At 39.8% G+C, this 22,379-nt stretch overlaps 1 protein-coding gene across 2 annotated transcripts in view; it reads right to left on the bottom strand.

Annotated features, from left to right (window-relative positions):
• Positions 1-4,373: 4,373 nt before the first annotated feature.
• LOC146333290 (AT-rich interactive domain-containing protein 3B) overlaps positions 4,374-22,379 on the bottom strand; it is a 54,453-nt gene continuing 36,447 nt past the window's right edge. For both annotated transcript variants that reach the window (XM_084721938.1, XM_084721928.1), the window contains exons 5-9: positions 11,384-11,567; positions 9,231-9,490; positions 6,306-6,578; positions 6,000-6,092; positions 4,374-5,455 (exon numbers count right to left, since the gene is read on the bottom strand). In XM_084721938.1, the coding sequence (XP_084578064.1) occupies positions 5,235-5,455; positions 6,000-6,092; positions 6,306-6,578; positions 9,231-9,490; positions 11,384-11,567 (1,031 nt within the window). In that variant the 3' untranslated portion in view covers positions 4,374-5,234. The remainder of the gene's footprint in view (positions 5,456-5,999; positions 6,093-6,305; positions 6,579-9,230; positions 9,491-11,383; positions 11,568-22,379) is intronic.

Here is a 22,379-nt window from a genome sequence, read left to right as displayed (position 1 = left end):
TTTACTTTACACCGGGCTTCCTTACACATTGCCTCCACAAAAAAACACCTTTGAATGTCAGGGTTAAAGTGAGTTTACTTAAAAAAAAAAAAAAAGAAAGAAATGAAAAGCAAAATTACTGGCTCCAGTCTGGGCCCTGTACATTTAGCAGTCAAGAGCTCTCAGGTTGGGAAATACAGAAGGAGTGGCCTTGCAAGACAAATTTTCACAACTTTGTGATATTTCCCGAACATGATGTGCAGGAAACATGTCCACATCACTTTAGAAATGTCATTAATTACATTTAAGCTACTACAAGGACTTCTTATGAATCTAAATGAGCTCCACAAATAAACCAGACCATCAGTGAAAAGATTGGCTGTTTCTCTGTAACTCTTCTTTGTGTCTGCCACTGGAGTGGAATCTCTGTGAAATCAGATGAAACCAGCCTGTGTTTACATTTTCTCAGCCACAGGTACAGTCAGTCAAATGTTAGCCAGTTAAAAAAATAGCAGGAGGAGATTTTTATTTGGAGAATTTTATTTTTGATGTTATATTTTGTTTTTATTGTGGTGGGAAAACTACCACTTTTGTCCATAGGGGCCTCCATAATCAACAAAATATGAAAATCCCTTGTAGTAGTTTTAAATACTGGCATGCCCAAAAGCCAGAGTGACTCATAAAAAGTCTGATGTGACGTGCTTGTGGAATAACCAAGTTAGCACATTTCAATAATTGAGCCATTTCTTGTCAAGGAACTAAATGAGCACACAAAAACCTGTCTGTGAACTGTTACTGTTGAGTGGAAATGAATGATCAGCTTACTGTAAGTCTGCTTTAAAGGATGTGAAATGTTGCAGAGAAGTAGAAACATGAGATAAAAACCACTGGGTGTTAACACACATTTGCAAGCATCATATCTGATTATGTCAGAGGCCCCATCATTAAAATTGTAAGAAGAAATAAAACAACCACACATGTAATTAAGATATAAAGTAAAACTTTATCATGACATACAAGTTTAAAGCCCTGAGAACCATATCTTTATATTACTAATATGAACAAAACTGAATGTGTGAAAACCACTTTGGAAAAGTGCTCCTCTTAAATACAATCAGCACAAACCAGTTTTTACAAGCATTCATGTGTTTTGTCCTATTTTTTTTTTTTTTTTGTTTGCTTTAATCAAAGAGAAAACTATAATATCAGTAATATCATTATTATCATGTCCATAATAATAATAACAGTACAAAAATATGCACAAACCCCACAGTTGAATTAATATACGGAGCATTGTACAAGCCAAAAACAACAACATAAAATTGATAAATGAGGTATTCGATAACCACTTGCATATGCGCCTGTTTTTACACAGATCAGGTTAATTTTTAAACAATTTTAAAACTGAATTAACTCCAAAATCATCTGAGAGACAAAAGGTTCTGCAGACTTCCAACTTCACAGCTTCCTGAGTGACGAGACCTTGCCTGCAGTTACTGACGACAAAAATACAAAAAATGCAACACCAAAACCAAAGTAGCATTTAGCGAAGTGACCACAGCTTCCATCAGTACTCGTCCCTCAATGCAGCTTCAACATCCAGCGCAACAGTTACTGCAGCCCACTGCCCTGAGGTATTGTGGTATGACGAGGTAGGGGCGGTCTCTAATAGACATACACACACCACACACACACACACACACACACACACACAGATGTGCAGGCTCACAAGCGCTGCACATCATATATATAATCATCCATGCAGCAAGTCAGGTGGCAGGAGGTGAACCAGAGGGTGGCTGGTTTGAAGCCCAGAGGTCAGAGAGGAGAAGTGAATGACCAACCCTCAACACTTTCAGCTCCCTAAACTACAAACAACAAAGTGCCGTACGACAGCAGAAGATGACTGTGATCGTATTGGGCCGTTCCCTGTGACCAGATGGGAGGCTGATGCTAGAGAGAACTTTGCCCATTAAAAGCTACTACAAAGAGTTTTTAACTTGTAAGAACCAGTCTCATTTCATTACTGATGAAGCAGGAGATTTTTGTGTGGAAACTACTGATTTTGTCTCCAAAATGAACAAAATATGAAAGTTCCTTGTAGTAGCTTTAAGTAGATTTTAAAAATGCCACCAAAACTAATGTATCAGCAGCATCTCCCTCCTGTGATTAAATAGATGTGGCAGTGGCGCCACCTACTGTATATACTAAACCTGCTTGCACACTCACACACACATCCACACACAAACATACAAAGGCAGTGAAACTACACTATCAAACAGTCATTGCTTAGACTAAGCAGATGAAACAAAGCTTGGACTTCGAAACAGAAAATGTTTTAGTAACTTAGCCTAAAGGAATAAGCTTAACTGTTACTAAAAACAAGGTCCACCAGGAAAAAAAAATAAAAACACAAATAAATAGCAAAACTCAGTTGTTAACGCAACAGCATGAATGACAACTGGTGTCTAACGTCTGATTGAATTGCTCACCAAAACAAAAAGTGATGACTCTCCAAAGGATTAAGCTTGAAGAGAAAGACATTTTTCCAGGCCAGTCGAGTAGTGAAACCTGCACTGGCCGGATCTCACCAGCAACTACTTTTAAGGCAGCATCTACAGTTCTCACCGTTTATAAAATACAGTTATGTGTCATACAGGGTTCTGAAGGGTACACCAAAAAGGACTTAACACCATCGTCCTCAAAGCCCTCGAAGCCTCAGTTATGATCTACACTGCAAAACATCTGCAAAACCTGACACGTAAAATGGCTAAAATACAGTCTAATAAATGCAACAAGGCTGCCCACCTCAGGTCACACTGGGCTTTAAGAGGTTTCTAAACAGTTAAAATGCCTCACATTCAACACAGATAAAGCTAGAAAATTCATTCTCATCTTTTGTGGTATTTCAAAATGCTAAAAATTTACTTTAAAGGGAGAAAAATACCTTACAATCGGAGGGAAAATCCAGTCTCTGGATTATCAGGAGGAGGGCCTGCAGCCACACCGCGTGTTGTGTTAACAACCGGCCCCAAAGAGTCCATGAATGTAAAAGATTAAATCAGAGACAGCTCAGGAAAGCCATTGCATCTGAGCCACTGTTCTGGATAACAAGACTTAAATATCCGCTAACAAATGTCCATGTCCTGTAATCCAGTTTTAATTAATTTAATTAATTTTTCTACTGTAACTTTCCAATAATCAAGACATGCCTTACAATGTGAAATTCACCTCACCTAAAGATAGTTTCACTTGCTTTAACTCAAAATCAGATTCAATGAGATTAGATGCAGCTTTATCTGCAGTCCAAAACAGACGCTGAACTGCTTCACTGTGCACCACAGGAGGCATGGGCAGGATTGTACGAGGGATCAATCAAGAGAAGCGACCTGGCTAGTCTTTGGTATCTAGCTGTGCAATAACCAGAGGCCAACGTGAACCAGCAGATTAAGGTGTTAAAACGCTGGTCACATGATTGTACACATGCATATCGTTTTGCCGCTGTTCTGAAAGAAGACGCATTAGCTGCAATTTAGGTGCTCGCAGTTGATTTAAGGTTAACATGGCCGTTTGTTTCGATTTTTTTTTTACCCCTGCAACCTTGAAACCTGTTGACAATCCTACAAATCTACACGTGTCAGTGAGGAACCAACTATTCTTTCCTCTTCCCTGAAAAAAAAGCAGATATATCACTCTTCTCAGACAACAACTTGAGGAACACCCCACTCCCCCCCACCCACCCCCAGCCCCCCAAAAAAAAGAAAAAAAGGAAGCAAGCATAAAACAAGTTCTACAAGTAAATACAGGAGGAGAGAGGAAAGCAAAGCCCATCCCAGCTCTGTTTGTCCCAGAAAACCACCAGCAGCGTGTCCGTACGTTCATGTCAGTGTCAGTTCAGGTAGGATTTCCATCTCGTTGAGGTTGAAGCGTCAAGTCTCGATGGCTTCTCAGCCGTATGAGGTATGTAGTGTAGATCTCCTTTTAAGAGAGAGTCTCATGAGGTATTCTTTAACAGTCATTTGTGCATTCTTCAGGTATGACTCCTTTTTTTTTCCTTCTTCTTTAAATTAACAGTGATTCCTTGCAGTTGTTTCCTGAGAGAGACGCCCTCTGGAGCAGAGAGGCCAGTATGAGGTCTGAGAACTACGCATTGACAACTTTCAGCTCTGTGGCTGTGGCTGGAGGCAGGACGCACAAACAAAATGGAGGACGACAAACTCAAACCTGATTCTGTACTACCTCTCTGTAACATAAGACAGGAGCCGGGTTGGAGAAATGAGCTGCTAGGCCTGTTGTGAGTGGATTAGATTTGCTGTTCCCCCAACTTTGTGCGTTATGTGTTTAAAGACAGCTTGTGCGGACCTGCAATAAGCTGAATATTATGAGGACAATAAAAATCCTGTGCATTGACAGTGAGTCTATAGTCTGGTGAAATCACATCCATGTTTGGGAGGTTTGCGTACATCATTAAACCTCCATCACTTCTAATGGACTTGACATGATCTGGTGATTAAACGTGCTGATCTACAGCATCTGATCATTGGCCAGTTCGAGTTCAGCAAGAGTCTACAGCGTGTGAAAGAAACCTGAGCGGCCCGGGTTGGAGGCCTGTCACTGAGGTGGGTGCTCTGTACATGAGGTTCCACTGGTGAGAGTTACCCGACTTCCCCTGATTGCAACTAGGTCAAAAAGAATACAAAAATAAAGTTGATTCAGGTTAAATATACTACAGCTCCTGAGGTAAAGACACCACTGCAGGTTACTTGATTTGAGGTATGTAAAAAGAGAAAAACTAAAAATAAAATCATTCTAAAACACAAAATCAAAAAGACAACAAAATGGCAACAAACAAACAAAATGTCCTAAGATAAAACTTTTCAAGTTCAGTTGTGACTACACCTGTCAGTGAGTTTTGGCTGAGCTGATTGTGTTTAGCATGTACATTAGGATTAACAAGTGTATCAGATTGTGTCTGTGTGTGTATAAGTGTGTGTGTTTGTAGTGTAGTGTGAGTGCATGTGTGTGTGTGTGTGTGTGTTGAATATAATGCATAGCTGTGCATTTGGGCACGTGTTGTCATATAATATTCTTGGGCTCTGTGTTCATGATTGGACAGCCAAGAGGTTGACAGGGTTGATGAGGTATTTGTTGTGCAACAGTTTGTTTTTCTTATCGGTTTCTCATTGTACTGTATATTCTTGCTGGGCCCCAGGTGGAAGAGAGGCCTGGGGAACAGGTACAAAGGGCAGCCTGAGTTAGGGTGACCCGCTGGGGGTTGGCTCAGCCGAGCCGGGACCCTTGGAAGAGGAGGAGGACGTGGGGCTGAGGGTCTGAGCCAGGGGTGCAGAGAAGCCAAAGCTAGTGCTGGTTCCAGCAGGGGAGGCTGAAGCAGCAGCAGCAGCGGCGGCAGCAGCAGCAGCGGCAACCGACACAGCAGGCCCCGGAGCCCCGCCAGACTTCTGGGCAAACAGGGTTCCTGTAGCAAAGTGGGGGAAATCTGTATCACTACAAGGGTAAAGATTACATTTTAAGGTTGTGAAAATTGCCCAAATAACCTGACAAACATAAATCACAGGAGGCTGTGAGTCATAAATCCTACAATTTTCCAAATTTCAGAACTTGGAAATGAGCTTTGGCAGAACAGATAGAAGAATAAAAAGAAACAGAGTTTTTAAATGACTATGAACCAATCTCAGTTTAATACTGATGCCCCTATATGACCAACATAAACAAAACCATCAACGAGATCGACCTGCCTGCCACCATGCTGGATTCTCCTTTAAATAAGCTCATATGAAAACCAAAAGTTCCAATTATTACATTTTCACAGGAAAAGTTACAGTGCCTAGTATGATACAAAGAAGCAGGAGGTTTTTCTTTACATGATGTTATTTTTTCCCCACAGGCACCTCCAAAATGAAAACAATACGGAAGCTCCTTGCAATTTCTTTAAGAATCTATCACATCATTACTATTTATCAGGGATGTGTAACATTTAATACACACTTCCCTGTACTTACCTGAGTAGAGTGTGCCATTGACCTCCACTGAGACAGTGATACTGGCATTTCCATTGGTTGAGATGCTAAGAGACATGTCCTGCTGCTTCTCATCTAAAAACACAGAAATTCACTTGACACACTTTCCCCCAAAACACAATTCTTTAGTAGATTATTTAAGAAAATCTGGAGGTTACAGTTACAGTTGCTTTCAAGTTTGTAAAAACATGTTGATAAATAAATAATGTGGTAAACAAATGTGAAACACATTGACTCTGTATCATCTCCAGGTCCCTCTCACATTTAAACAAACTTGGCAGCACTGACCTCTGGTGGTGATGGTGGGGGCTCCCAGGCGCAGGTTCATGGGCATTTGGGAAGCCATGGCCAGCAGATTGTGTTGGAAAGCCTGCTGCATCAGGCGCTGCTGCTCTTCTGCCAGTCGGGCCATCTTCCTCTCTGGACCCTCTCCTGCGCCGGTCTCCAGTTTTTCTCTCAGCTGCTCCAGCGTGGCGGCTCTTGCCAAACCTGCAACTTGCTGCTGACCCAAGGCCAGAGCCATGGAAGGTCTCGCCGCCATGATGGAAGGAGTCAGGTCATCTGGAAGAGAGAGAAATGGAGGGTTGGTTTATGAATTCTAACTGATCTATCTGACTGTTTGTCAGCCACACATGTCTCTTTCCCAAAGTAAGCTGGGATAGTCATGCATGTGCAATGCTGAATAAGATAAGTGGGTATTAAAAACACATGGGTGGATTGTGTAACATTTATTACAGGATTTATTAAGGGAGCATATTGTGATGGAATAAATATTTCTTCACATTAAATGAAATGCCATTTTCATGCCAGTCAATAGAGTCTGGTAGATGCTTAACACAAGAAAAGTTGCACATCATGAAAGGCTTAATGTGAGTTATGACTCAAACAAAACGGTCAAGTGCTTTTACTTTTAAAACAGAATAAGTGAGTTCAGGTAATTCTAGTTGTAACTGACTTCACACACCACCAGCACAGAATAAACTTCACAACTTATCCTTCGAGCATTCTCTACTTAAAATTATTTCTAGAGAGGGCTGCACAATATGGTAAAACTATCACTTCACCATTTTTGCATCCAATTTTCATTTTCACTGAAGAAACTATGATGTGACATATGTTGGGACCTGTACCAAACAAACATGTTTTTCACATCTGGACTGTGAAAGATTGGCCACCTGGAAACTGAGTAATTGCAAGAAGGGCCGGTCGACTACAGGCTGCACAGAATGGGTCATCATTGTATAATAATAATGATAAATAATTTTGTCTTTGATGATTTTGATTAATGGAGTTATTTTATGCATGCAGCCCAAAACATCTGAGATCAGCCCAGTTACAGTTATAGTACATTTTAACAAACACATCCTCCCATGATCCACTTGATGTGTATGTTGGCTGAGAGTAAAAAATGTGCATGTAATCAAAAACATATTAATTTATTTAAGATAGATTTATTGGCGACAGAGAAAGAGAACCAAATGAATCTGGATGCTGACGGAGTGACTGACAAGTTTGCAGAACCAAGGAGTTTAGGGCATCTTTGCAACACTGCAGTACTTCAGTCTAATGCTGTTATGTCACATATTTTTCCTTAATGGAAAACTGCATCTTCTGCACTTAATGATATTTCTCTTACTAAAATTGCAATTTTGATTAATTGTGCAGCCCTATTTCTAGTAAAATGAAACTATTCTTTGTTAAACTAATGGCCCTCTGACCCTCAAAGCAGTTACAAATCAGGGGTATTTGTCAACCCACACGCTGTCCTACATGACCACATAAAATGCAAGACAGGTAAAATACAGTGCGTTATACAAGTCAAACCATGGATACTGTGGGGGTCCACAGCAGAGTCACATTCCAGCCAAGTCAAAGTGACATCAGATAAGACAGGAGGGTAATGACAGTTATCAACAGGATCCTACTGATGTGGACTAAAGGCTTCAAAGTTCATAAAGTGTCCCCCAGCGTGGGAACCATGTTATTAATCAGTAGTAAAGCTGAGGGCTCTCAGCAGCCTCAGGCAAAATTGGTTCACACATGACTCTAAAACACCTGGATGGACTACACACACATGCAGGAACACACACACTCACAAAGTCATATAAAAACAGTAAAAATGCAAACACACACTGGCGGCAGGAAGGATTATTCACAAAGACAAGCACACACTCTCATGCAAATACTCACATTTGACAAAAAAAGGAGCAGGTGCTCTGATGAAAACAATTTTGGTCTATTGTCTGTGCCTATACTGTATATAAAGTTTTTAAATGCTTTGTAATCATACTGACACTGAACAAACTCATTTAATCAGTAAAACTACACCTTTGTGTTTGTGTTTAAGCATTGCTGTGACTGCATGTAGTTTTTCTAAATTGCGATAGAGGGCAGTATTTCTCTATAAATACATCAAGCGCAAGTCTCAGCACAACCTTAACTGGAACGCTCCAGTTAAATCCGACCAGTATAGAGAGAGTACATTCTCTGAAGTAAACATTTACCCAGTTTAATATAACCACCATAATCAGTATGTGCTCATTTTTTCCAGCAACACCCCTCTTCAGCCTTCACACATGTATTGCTGAGAGCTGCCTGTTTACTGGCAGGCAGGCTTGTTTTAGAAGGTAACTCCCACATGCCTTATATAAGCCCAAATTACTCTTTATGCTGCCATGAAACTTTTTGATGATTTTCAGGAAATATAATAGACTAAGTGGTGTAAGAATGGTTTAAGTAATGAGGTTTCCATGTAAAAACACATTAACATTTTTATTAGACATAAATGTGACATAAATAATCAATATTTGTCTTATTTAGACCTGCAACAATAGCCAATTAATCAATTAGTTCATTAAAAAGAAAATTAATTGCCAGCTATTTTGATAATCAATTAATCATCTCACATTTAACTGTCATACATTTGCTGGTTCCAGCTTCTTAAATGGGAGGATTTGCCGCTTTTCTTTTTCATTCATGATAGTAAATGAAGAGCGTTTGGGTTTTTGACCGTTGGTTGGACATAAAAAAAAAAAAAAAATCCCAGAGCCCAAAGTGACATCTTCAGTTTCCTTCTTGACATTTTATGACTTAAGGATTAATCAATTAATTGTGAAAATAATCAGCAGGTTAATAATAATGACAATAATCATTAGTGGCAGCCATAGTATGATTATGGTCTCTATGCCCGGCTTTTGACTGTATGGTTCCTACCTTTCTTCAGAGAGGGTCCTGGTGAGGCCTGCAGGCCGTTGAGGGCCCCTGAGGTCCCTGCTGCAAGAGCTGAAAGGTGCATCTTGGGAGGTGAGAGGATGTGGGGAGCTGTGCTGGGAGAGGGGGAGAAGCGGAAGAGGCTGCTGCTGTAGCTCGGACGACGACCTTCACGTCGGTTACTGTCGATGGCGGCCTGAAGCTCACCCGGGGAGCTGAGGCCTTTCCTCTCGCACTCATATGGGTACAGGTATTTCATGTATCTTCAGAGGAGAACACACATACAGAAAACAATACATCAGATCACCACAGAGACATCTATATGCCAAGTATCAGCATAATCCTTAAGACATTAAGAACAACCTGTTCTATCTGTATCAAATGGGATACATGATGGATTTTTTCAGCCGTTACCAATGAGATGACCGATAATTGCAAATTTTTGTATTTTAAAAAACAGTTCATATAACTTGTACATTATGCATACCTGAGGGTAAGTAAGGCCCAGATCTAGTGAGCAAAGATTTATCTAAAGCTCTGACTGAACCAAATCTAACATGACATCACAACTACAAAAAACAAAGAACAGTTCTCACTAAAATGTTAATTCATTTTTTCTAGTTAAGTACATCAAAAAACCTCAAACAAACCTCAAACCTTAATCACACATAAGCTCTCAAATAGATATACAAATATTTAACGGCTATAATTTCATAATTAGAATGATAAACAACAATATAATTTTTCTATTATCAGCCAATAATTTATTTGCCTTGGTATTTTTTATACATCCCTACTTCATAATGTTTTGGCATGAAAACTGCAAAATCTTACAGAAATTAACTTTAATATACACATAAGCATATTATATTGTACATTATACTTTCAATCCAAGAACAGGATTCTCAGCCTTTTCACTCTTTTTCCTATTGAAAAGAAACTAAATTAACATTCAACATACAGTTAATAATAAGTAATAAAAGGGAAAAAAAAATCAGATGTCACAACTTAATTTAAAAAAAGCAAAGCTGTAGCAAATAAAATCCTCTAAATAGACTCCTCTCACCATCTAACATGAAAGTCATAGTTCTTCCTTAAGCTATAAATATGATTAAGGTCAACAAATAGCTGAACATTCAGCTGTAGAACTTGATTTGCTTATTTCTTACTATATTTTATTTTAATGCCAGGTTCAGTTTTAGTCAGTGTTTAAATTGAATTTTGGATAAAAGAATACATCGCTATGAAGAACGGACACTGATTTTATATTTTATACGACTGTTTTCACAGTGACTTTGCCCTTGTCTGTAGTCTGTCATGCACATTCACACGTGTAAAACCCTGTGTGACACCTTGACAAAATTTAAATTTTGCATGCTGAGTATACTTGGATGACATCACAGCTCTGATATTTTTTTCCATATTGTGCATGCTGAATGCATAATGGTGGAATAGATGCATTGAGGATCAATAAGAAGCTAAGAGCAGTGTCCATTAGATGGAGCTGGCGGAGCAATGCTACACAACATTAAAAATACATAAAGGTTCACTAGGGCACCCAGCAAGTGGACAGGACAGAGAGGTGTTACATCTACTGAAGGATTTCCATCAAGAGAGTGGGAGAGTTTTAGACAAGACTTGGCGTACAAGCCGTCAGTCAAATCCCACCTTAGTCACTGTGAACTCTGACCCAAATCACGTCAATAAATCTATGGCAATCAATGGGCTCTATGTGTGATGTAATGGATGGAGGGATTGAATGTGAGGAGGGAAGGTGGCCCAGTGGAGGAAACAAACTTGCATGTGTATAAACACACAGGCATGAGTTAATATTGACATCCATACTCAGACCAACACACACACAAATCCACATCCTCAAATTCCACACACACACACACACACACACACACACACACACACACACACACACACACACACACACACACACACACACGAAATAAGGAAGGTGCTTGTTTCCAGCTCAGACGTCGCTCACTTGGGATTCTTTATTTAGTTGCAGTAAATTGAATCATAGTTTACATAAGATTAACATGAGACAGACTGGGTATCTGGGCGTAAACAGTCAATTTATAGCTACTACGGCCAATGAAAGGAATTTTCACTGGTTGTTTCGTGTCCCAGATACAAAGACTTACTGTGTGCGCAGGGTGAAAGCTGCACTGGTGATGGAGGTAGGCAAGTTGAGTCCCTTTGTGATTTCTCTCCAGATTTTCTTGTTGATAACCTCCACCAGGCCTCCCTTCTCTGTCACCAGCTTGTACAGCATGTACAGATCCAGGACCTGCTTGGCCATGATGGGGATACGATTGACTGGGGTTCCTATAGAGGAGAGGGAAACCATAAAATAAATCAATACCGTACAAATCATACATCTGAATCGGATTAGCTGAGTGACGCACAATGAATGCTTTATGGTGTATGAATTTATTTCAGAGTGCATACATGTGCATGCATTTTTAACATAGACAGCCCCAATGGGAACAGAGGCCTAATGCTGTCAATTTCTCTTGTGTGCATCCCTGCTGAGACACACTGGCACCTAACACAGAAAATACATTTAAAGCTGCTGCAGTGAAAATGACAACAAGAGAGTAGAATGATTTCTACATCATGCATTAATTCATCCATCAATCAATGCTGAACCCCAGGATCATTTTGTGACTTCTAGATACAGATCTAAGCGCTGTTAGGGTGCTGGTAAGACAAGGGTGGCAGGCCTGTTGCCTGCACGCCTGTTAAATTTGGCTTGAAAACATATTAGCCCAGTTAAGGCAATCTGGCTTGACCTGGAAAAGGGGATTCGCAAACAACACAAAGCAAAGCGGCTCTAGACTTTTGATACAGATGCATTAATCTTGTCAACAGCTTATCTGCAGTGAAGCTTGCAGGGAGCGTGTGGGGAGGAGGGGGGGGGGGCGACAACGCTGAGGGAGGAGGGGGCAGTTCGCAGTATGCAACAGAATCAAAAAGTGCAATGTGCAACAGTGTAAGCATGGAGCAGGAGGAGGGGACTGGGGATTGTGACGACCTGCTAATCCTGGGCAGCGGTGGGTGGGGGGCTCCTGGATAGGCAGTATAATGAAGCTTATTTAGAGGATTGTACTAAGTAAATCCACACCCCTCTGCTGTTAGTGCTGTCGGGCCCAGCGCAGGGGAGTCGTACAGATTTGCCCTCACAGCTAATGCCAGCCAATCCTTCAGCCCCTCCACAGGCTGCTCTTAACCTGGAATCAGACTCATTAATGACTTTGTAAAATAGCAGTGTGATCAGGCCATGAAGATTAGCCCTGATTCATTTTCTTAAGTTAGCAACATGTCTTAAAGCCATGTGCAAGGGGCCTAGGTGAACACATGGGCCTACATAAGTATGGAGATCAAGGTGTCGCAGCACCGTCAGGGCACTATGGCTCTGACCCGTTAAGTGCACTACTTAATACTGGTTATAATGATGGTGGTGGAGGAACTAAAGCTTTCTCTACTGCTGTTCTCACTAAAATTCATTAGAGTTCATCTAGAAATATAGGAGATTCTATAGAGAGGGTCTATAGATACAAATAGAGAGATGCAATTAATTATAGTGGAAAGACATGACGTGTGCAGTGGAACCAATTTATTAGGTACACTTTTAAAATGTAATTAAATCCAATGTAACCTCTCTGTGAAAAAAAATCATTAAAAAAGTTTATAATGTCCATGCCTATTCATGTGTATTAATAATGAAAATTAATATAATTGTATTAAGTTACATTAGATGGCACTGGTGCAGTCAATAAACCAATAAAAGTAGCGATTACATCTAACTTAAAAAATGAAAGCCTGGAGCAAACACAACCATAAAATAAACCTGTTAGATCTCCTCTCACCCTGTAAATTGAAAGAAACCACGTTACCACAACATACTGTATGTGGTTAATATCATTCAACCTGTTAAAGCCACAGAATATGCTGTTCTGGGAAAACAGCCATCTTATCTCCAGAGCCAATTAACAAAAAGCAAAACACGAGGGCCTTTGCCAAGATGCCGCTTTCGTTAGACAGCATTTGGATTAGCTATGTACAGAGTGGGAGGAGAGGAGAACAATTATCTATTATCCCTATTTAATATATTTAATGTCTTTGTTAAATGTCCAGTCTGTACTCACATTTAGTAATCCAATAATTTAATTAGCCATAATCCTTCTAAACATTGGCCATTTATTTTTCAATTGAGTTATTTAATTTTAGACATGTAATTATATATTTTCAAAATCAGTTGCAATCACGTTTATATATACACAAAGTATTGCATAGTAGTATATAAATTTATATTACAACCAGTAATGTAATAATACAATAGGCAACTGCTCAATATATTTTAAATTCTAAAAAGGTCCTGTACTCCTGTAGATTGCAAATGTGTTCATCCCATTCATATCAGACTGAAAACACAGTGAGCTTTATTCTGGCGAGGCATAGTAAACTAAATGTAGCTGGCAGACCTTCTGCACAGTAGCAACATTTCCAGAACACACAGTGGATAAAAGCACGGGGAATGCTTTGCTGCCAGTGCCTGGTCAGTTATTTAATGCAGCGTTGGACATCAATCCTGCATCAAACAATTAGTACAACTAGAGGGGTCAGAGATCAGCCAGGGGTTATTGACGTGTGAATTAAACTGCAGGTCAGCAGGAAGCCATGTTTTCATACTGGCCCGGACGTGAACAATAAGAGCACAACAAATGAGACACAACAGCACTGGCCCCATAGTGACAGGCCAGCAGTTAGTTAGGCTTTAATTCAAGCCTATGCTTTTATTCACTCCTTTATCAGCATAGTCTGTCAAATCAGATCACATTTAATGTTTTTACAGGGAACTATTTTCAGAGCACATAGCCACACAAAGCTAGCCAGTAAACAGGCACATTTCAGAAAGGAGAACAAACCAAACAGCTATCTATATATCTTAAGTGAACCAGAGGTGGTTTTGAAACCTAAAACAGCATTAATTAGTCAACACTTGACATCAGCCAGGTTTCACATTTCACCATGGTCCGACCCCATATGAAAGAGCTGGGAAAGCACCTTTCATAATACTGTAATTGACCAAAAAGCACATTAGCAACACTTGGCCAGTTAGCCAGAGAGTTCCCTAATTTGAGAGAATCAATGTGCCGCCTGCCTTTGGTGTCCAACATCTGCTCCGTTTCCAACCCTGGAGACATTTAGCTCTAACAGGTTTAATTAGACCAGTCCACAACATTTCTTTTGATCACAGCAGTACAACTCCTCTGTGTCACAGCCAACTGAAAGTGCACTCTATTCTGTTGTTATAATTGTTCCCATTTCAACCTTATTCTTCTTTAGAGAGGCATCATGATCGGCAGCAATCCCGTACACTTCATGGCGTTACGCCACGCAGGCCTCAAGTAGGCAACTATTGGGTATTTCATCTCTCTGTAAAGCCCTGATTTGTCCACTCCGCTGCTCTGAGCCAATCTGTAATTGGCTGCAGGCTTCACCTCCCATCATCCTTTGCCCTGGACTGATTTTCCCCCAGGGACAGGGCCATCAGGAGCCTAGTGATTAATGGCACCAGGGGTCAGAGGTCGCTCTGGTGGGAAGTGCCGCGGCTGAGGGCCCCCGAACCACTCCCTAAGTCCTTCCTCCAACTTCCACAGTGAACACTAGAGCCACACGGCTAGTCTTCAAACAGCTAGACTTCAAATGATAGGGGACATAGATAGAGAGGACAGACAGAGAAGAAAGGGTTTGACAAGTACAGACCTTTCACAAATAACAGGTTTGGAGACAGTTTGATATGAGGGGATATAGCTGATATTTTAGACAACAGTCTATATCTTCATATTTGATACATGTTAAGCCTATGATGATTTCCCAGCATGGCAGAAATCATTTTAAGGCATTTACATGATGGGAAAAATAAATCTCTCCACTGACACATCAGAATGATAATGCATAAAACCCATCCATGCACACTCAATTATACACTGAAATATGTAATCAAGTAAAAAGCCTTTTAGCTGTAATTTCAGAGGCTGGAGACATTTATCAGACCATACACAATTTATTGTTATCACTGACACTGGCCCCATGCACTTAGTAAAAACAAACAGATTGTGACAGACAGAGTACGAATGTCCATCTGAATCAAACACGAACATTTCCCACCTCACATCCAGCTCAGTGTGCAGACAAAAAAAAAGGAACAAGGTCACTTTATCTGACCCCTGACCTATTTTTAGTAGGAAACAGCTGTTCACATTAAAGGGCCTCTATAATAAATCAATCGGGTGCCCCTGACGCCAGTAGTGGTAAATTACATATCGCTGACTTCACATGATGGGCATTTTTTAAATAATTAAGTGACAGTGTGACAGCCTTCCAGCGGACAACACACAGGAAATGAATTTTTTACTGAATGAGCATTGGCGGGTGTGAGGTTTCACTACCATCTACAGTGAAAAAAGAGAGAGAAAGGGAGAGCAAGACAAAACACCAAGTCATCTCATGCTCTTTGGTTGCTTTAATTGTGTTGATCGATTTAAACATTGCTCTGTTTTGTTGATTTGAGTTGATTTTTTTGGACTCTGACTAGTGACATAAATGGTGATACAAAGGGAATAAGACAGAAAAACAGAAAAAGGGCAGGGTGGAGAAAAGAAGAGATATAGATGTGCAAAGAAAAAAGATAAAGTGTGAGAAAGAGAAAAAAAAGACAGACACAAAGACAGAGAGACAGTTTTGCTGCCTTTAGGAGGTATGGAAGGAAGGATGGAAGGAAAGAAAGGAAAAAAGGAAGGGGGAGGTGTAGCAGCTAGCCAGCTGGAGAAAGACTGGATTACTGCTGTAAGGAAGGTGTCAGCCAACACAAACAGCCCCTGGCCTCATGGCAGTGTCTGAGTCCTTTCAGAGCACCCACACCCCAGCCACCCACCCACTCTGTCCTAACAGCCACCATATCTACACACCAGATAAGACACAACCAGGGCTACATCTCACTCTCTGCACTTTAGTCTATTTCATAAGTTCAGTTTAAATAAATTAATTTTGCTGACTGGGGCGACTGTTAATAACAAGCTTTAGTGCCAAAGCAGTTTTATAAATTTCCCACTCTCAACAACACTTAAAGATACTACATGGAGCTTCAATATTGTGTTGGTTTTGGAGGCCCCTGTGGACAAAGGCGGTAGTGTTTCCACTGTAATAACCAGAAAACATAGTCCTTATGTCAAAAATAAAATTAGTTAAATAAAAAGCTCCTCCAGCTTCTTTTTAACTTGTTAACATATTACTCACTGTAACTTTACCTGAGAAAATGTAAACGCAGCCTTGTTTCATCTGATGTAAAGAAAAATCTGACCCAGTAGCAGCCATTAAGAGCAAATATTCAATCCTCTTGCGGATGGTCTCATTAACTTATGTTGGTCATAACCAGTACAATACAATAGGGTTGCACTAACTTTTTTTTTCATTGTTGATTAATTTTGTGATTATTTGCACAATCAGTTGTTTGAGATATGAAAAATCAAAAAATGGTGAAAGATGTAGATCAGTGTTTCATAAAACCCACAATGACATCCTCAAATGTCTTGTTGTGTCCAGAACCCAAAAATATTCTGTTTACGGTCATAAAGCAGTAAAGAAAGCAGAGATTATTCACATTTAAGAAGCTAAAAATCAATTTTGATTTTTTCTTTAAAAAATACTCAAAGCAGTTGGTGATTCATATTATACTTGACAACTAATTGATTAATTGTTGCAGCATTAGTTAACATGTTCCAACATTTATTATACCCCGTATATCACATATCTCACAAACAGAGCTAAAATTTTAGGCTAGTATCAATACTGAAAAGCCAAAACCCTTCATTAACACGAGACAGAGAGACACTGACAGGAGAGACAAGTGTCTGGACTCCACATGCTAGGAGTTTACTTTATGTCGGGCAGCCCCTGACTGTTTAGTTTATATGTTCGTACATCGGGGCAGCATATTGTCAGGACCCTGCTGTACGCTGGGGCATGTTTGTTTTATTTTTAATGCATGGCCAGGGACATAAAAGGTAAAAAAGACTTGAGTGCATGGAATTTGCTATCTTTAGTCCAGGCAAAGCCACCACTCGCATGACGGACCAATTCATATCAAGTGTTAAGATATGTACCCTCCACATAAGGGAAGTTAAATGTAACGTTACACTACACTACAGATACACAGCTATTCTAAGCACGAAGCAAAAGCTGCACAGCTGTAGAGACAGAGACAGAGAGATAGAAAGAGAGGGTCAGTCATCTAATAAAGTCTATATAATACACTATGTGGGTCAATACGTTATACAGCGTGGGCCGCATAGGTTTGATTCTTGCCATGTCAATAAAGTGCAATTAATGTGAACTGACAGAGGAAGATTGGCAGAGAGACAGACAAAGGGAGAGAGGCAAGGCAGGAAAGGGAAAGAAATAATGACATCTCTTCTGCCAACTGTAACCATGGTAAAAGGTGTTTTAAAAGACATCCTACAGAATCAACAACATTCATCCCTGTAAAGCGACATGTATCCATCTAAAGAGAAATAAAAAACAATGTGCTACAACATTGTCAAGTCACACAATGGCATGATGTGCATATACCTGCAACTGTGCAATAAAGGGATAAATGTAAGAAAACACAAAGTGCAGTCTACATTTGTGCAATTAAGTGATAAAGCAACTGTACATATGCCAGATCAGCTCAAAAACATCTAACACGAGTCTCACAATTGCAATAGACAATTTTCATTATCGCAGGAAGATCAAATACCTCTTGAACCTTCTCTTTTGTCGCATCCTCCTCTCCCTTTCCTTCTTTTACAATAAAAAGAACAAATATTAAGGGGGAAAAAGCAAACATTCAATGATGGATAAGTCACTTGAAGCTATATTTACTCAGGAAACAGTGAGAGTAGCTTCTTAGTAAGAATTATTACAGCGGGCGGGCAGCCAGTATATTAAAGGGGCTGTCTTCTGTGCATTGTCAACTGTATCGGCCACTGGCGTAAAACATCACAAAACTGGCAAGGCTCCAAACAACAGCCAGAAGCTGTAAATCTCACTGGGTGCTGTTCACACACTAAGGAGGCTGTCAAGACTACAATTAATGACACTATTAGAACTGGAATTACACAATTATAAGTTTGTCAAGTGTAATCTGGCAGTAAATCTCTACACTGACATGCCTGATACAGTTTTATATGATTAAGTATTTTTATCCAGCCCTAATCTAATAATAATAAATAATAATAATAAATGATAATTTGTGCCAGTGAGGGAATTTTTGAGACATAAAGAATGAGAGAAAGAAAGAGCGAGAGAAACATGACTCCTTCTCCGTGGGTCATGAAGATGGGTAACCCGGTGAAGGGGAGGGGGGGCGGGGGGGGATTGAAAAGGTTGGATGGCGCGAAAAGTGAGATGGCCTCTCCAACTGTAACCCAAGTCTCTTCGATCCCCAGAGACCCAGCAGATCAACTGACGAGACCCCAATCAACACCAACTGATATGGAGCTGAGAGAGAGATGGATGAATACAACGATGGCTGAATGGAGGGAAGGTTGGTCAATGTCTCTTCAGAGTCACAGGTCAGTTTCTGAAGGACCTCGGAAAGACAGTAAGGACATTTGGCATCTGGCAAAATTTTGATTTTTGATATGTTTTCCTAGAATGATTATCGGTATCAAGAAAAATGGGTCACAAGAATACACCACACTATATTAACAAATTTTCATTTCAATGGACATGCATCTCACAACAAGCCCAGACTAGACAACTAATAAATATCTGCTATCCATCTCCCCTACACAGATGAAATTAAGGCCCCTCTGTTCTGTTTTTGATAAAAGGAAAAATGACTGTGTCTACTATGTGTAAGTGTTTCTGCATCCATTCATTAACGCTTCAGGCTTTTTCTCCCGGTCATAGATCTGGTTATTCCACCCAGCAGCCATATTTGAAGGTAACCAGCCATTATCTGGGAATGTTTGTCTTCCATTAACATCTAGTTGACCAGTGAAATTGAGCAGGTGGCTGAGGATTTTCCAATGTACTAGCCAGAGGCCAACGCTTTGAGTATGTTACTGTGAGGCCGGCATTATGTACATTTAATTAATCAGATAATACAATCTCTACACAATGCAATACAGATAATAAAATTTCTATTGTCTTGTACAGACCAACTATGACAGGTTGATGTGACTTTAGAAAAGTGTGTTTTTCTGATAACTTCATGTCTTCAGCACTTCAAGTTTTATGCCTCCACTTTTACAGCAACCACTAAAACCTGTTGCATTGCTCATGCATGAGACATGCATTTAGAGTGTGAACATTTCTCCACCCTTGTTGCATAATCTGGTAAAGCTTGTTTTGTTGACAATTTAGTTTTGTTTGCTCATTTTGCTGAGTATGAACATGTTTTCCCCAGAATTTGTTTTCATCATTTCATTTTTTCAGTACTTCCAGAACACAACAGCTGTATGAGAAATTTGTCAAAATAGTGAAAAATATGAGGAATGATTATATCTGCTCAAAGAAGTTTTCTATAGGCTGCGCTATGAGGGTATAAATGAATAACCACATTATCTCATTTCTCCATCTGCACTACATCTCCCCTACTTGTTTGAACTGGCTTTCAAGAGCTTTAGCTGTTAATCGGACGGAATGTATCTTTTGCCAAAATTAAATTCATGAGCAAGCTTTAGATACAAGTGTGAGGTGCAGCTGACAGCTAAAAGGAGTTTTACAGTGTGTGGCTGTTGGAGGAGGGCGAGGTAAAATCTTTGTTGACATATCCAGTGGTTATAAACACTGCTCACAGAGGCCTCTATTGTCAGTTACAGTCAACTAGGTAAAGGTCAATAAAAATGGTTTTCCATTCACAAGATGAACTACTCAAGAACAAGCATGAAAATACTAAAAGGTATACCATTCAATTAAAGTTCAACATGTATTATTAATACCGAGTACTGATACCTAATCTGTTTGCTGTGTAAACATGCTTAAGAATGCCTACTATTAAAATTTGTTGCAGCAGATATTTAACACGAAATATTACATTCCCAACGAGAAAACATATTCTTAGTATATCAGCTAATATCTTTACGCATCACAATTTAAAACCTGGCACCGTCAAATATGGTGGATGACCTCCGCTCTATATTTACATCTGACTGGAAGATCAAGTGAGGAAAAGTAACCCAATAGCTTGGCCTTGTAAACAGGCATCTCTGATCTTTACAGAAATGTCAAGAATGTATATGTCACAGCAACATGACAATGGTATGTTGTACACATAATAGAGGGAGGAGCTATAGCTTCAACTGTAGATTCCTGTGATAAAGCTGCAGGGGTTAGGGGCTAAATTTTTTCCACAACTCAGGTGAAACAAAAACAAGGGCAAGAGTAATATTTAGAACCAATACAAAGAACAAGAAAGGATTAATAGACCACAGACACGAGACAGAATACAGAGAGAGTGAGGCTGTGAGGATATATGAGCCAAAATTCAAAATTAGACTACATTATCTCTTTAGTGAGAATGAGGTCATCTGGTGACTCAGACTGGGTACTGCTGGTGTAAAGGATGAGTAGGTAGTGAGCAGGCAGTGATGTCTTCACTGGCAGGTGCAATATTGAGGGTCTCCCTCCCTTCTAGCAAGCCTTATAACACAGCTAACTGCTTCAATCAATGGACACCCGGACTGACAGATAAAGCCATCAGCTGACGAGCCCCATTTGGGGCCCAGCACCACTGATCAATACAAGAGACATCAGCTGCTATAAGCTGAGGAGACAGAGGGATATATTGAAACAGGCAGAGAGATTGAGGGGGGTTGTGCACTCATCTAGGAAATTTTAACTCCCATCAATGCTAATTACTTTTGGCTTTTGGAATCCATGACAGTGGGTCACACATTCACCTTTCAGAGATTCAACCGGGGCCCTTAATCCAGAGTGATTTAAAATGAGGTCAACAGCCGAGTATGCTTTAATTTGTATGCTACAGACAATACCCTTTAACAAAAATGTTCTTAGTGAAAAAAGGAGACTGCTAATTACCATATTTAAAACACTTAATGGTTCTTAAGGCCTTATACATCTAGGAGCTCACATTTTGAGAACCCCAAATTATGCAACAGATTAAAAATATCACAAAAGGGATCATGGAATACTGAAGTATAAAAAATGAAAAGTCAGGCTTTAAGCTTAGTTGCAGATAAAAACTAATCTTTCCACATACATCTATCATAACCTGTTAACTGACCATTACCTTTATCTAATTAGGTTTTCCAAACAACAAACCACATCAACTAAAATGCCATCAACAAAGAGGCAATAACATCTGGCGACTGTGTGGTCCATGTCCATTTCTTCCCTCAAATCAAGCGTCTTGTTTTCCATTAGGCCCCTTTGCACTCAGATCTCCGTTACTGTGTGGCTTATGCAACACTGCTGCAGAGCTGCTCTGGAAGTGAGCTCAGGGCTATTGTACTGGTGTAGGGCTCCTCTGGGGGCTGTAATGTATTTCATACCATCCATCACAGGGGTGTGGAGGCCAGGAAACATTGCTTTAAGAGCACACACAGGACACAGATGGAGAAGCAAGACACGCAGATATCCAGAGATAGCAGAAGTTTGGGAAATTTGTTGATCACAGGAGAGCTTTACATGGGAACACCAGCTTAACAAAACACGCACAAGAATTTATTTATAGTAAGAAAAGTTAAATATTTCACATGAAAAGGACAAGTAATGTTATGGCACTGAAAGATTAAAAAAACTGCTGAAATGTATCTTAATGTGGCTTTATTACAACTTGTCTTTTCTTTATTTATAAAAATGTGTAGTCCTAGCTTAACTTGTATGACTCACCTAAATATACGCTGAATAAATCACTTTATATTTTTGTACTGATTTTAGAATGAAATAAAAACTGTTACTTGTTACTTTATTCATTAAAATAATTAAATAATGTAAAAATCAGTTTCTTAACACTATTGCCCCATCAGGCCTTTTATTTATAGCCTCATTAGGCTATAGGCTACCTTGCATTAAACCTTTTAGAAAGTTTCATATTTCACATTTTAGTGTTGTGTACATTAA

This window comes from Lutjanus erythropterus, chromosome 1 (assembly GCF_056507025.1).
Source record: "Lutjanus erythropterus isolate fLutEry1 chromosome 1, fLutEry1.hap2, whole genome shotgun sequence".
Lineage (NCBI taxonomy): Eukaryota > Metazoa > Chordata > Actinopteri > Lutjaniformes > Lutjanidae > Lutjanus > Lutjanus erythropterus.
This window is presented reverse-complemented; position numbering and strand designations above follow the sequence as displayed.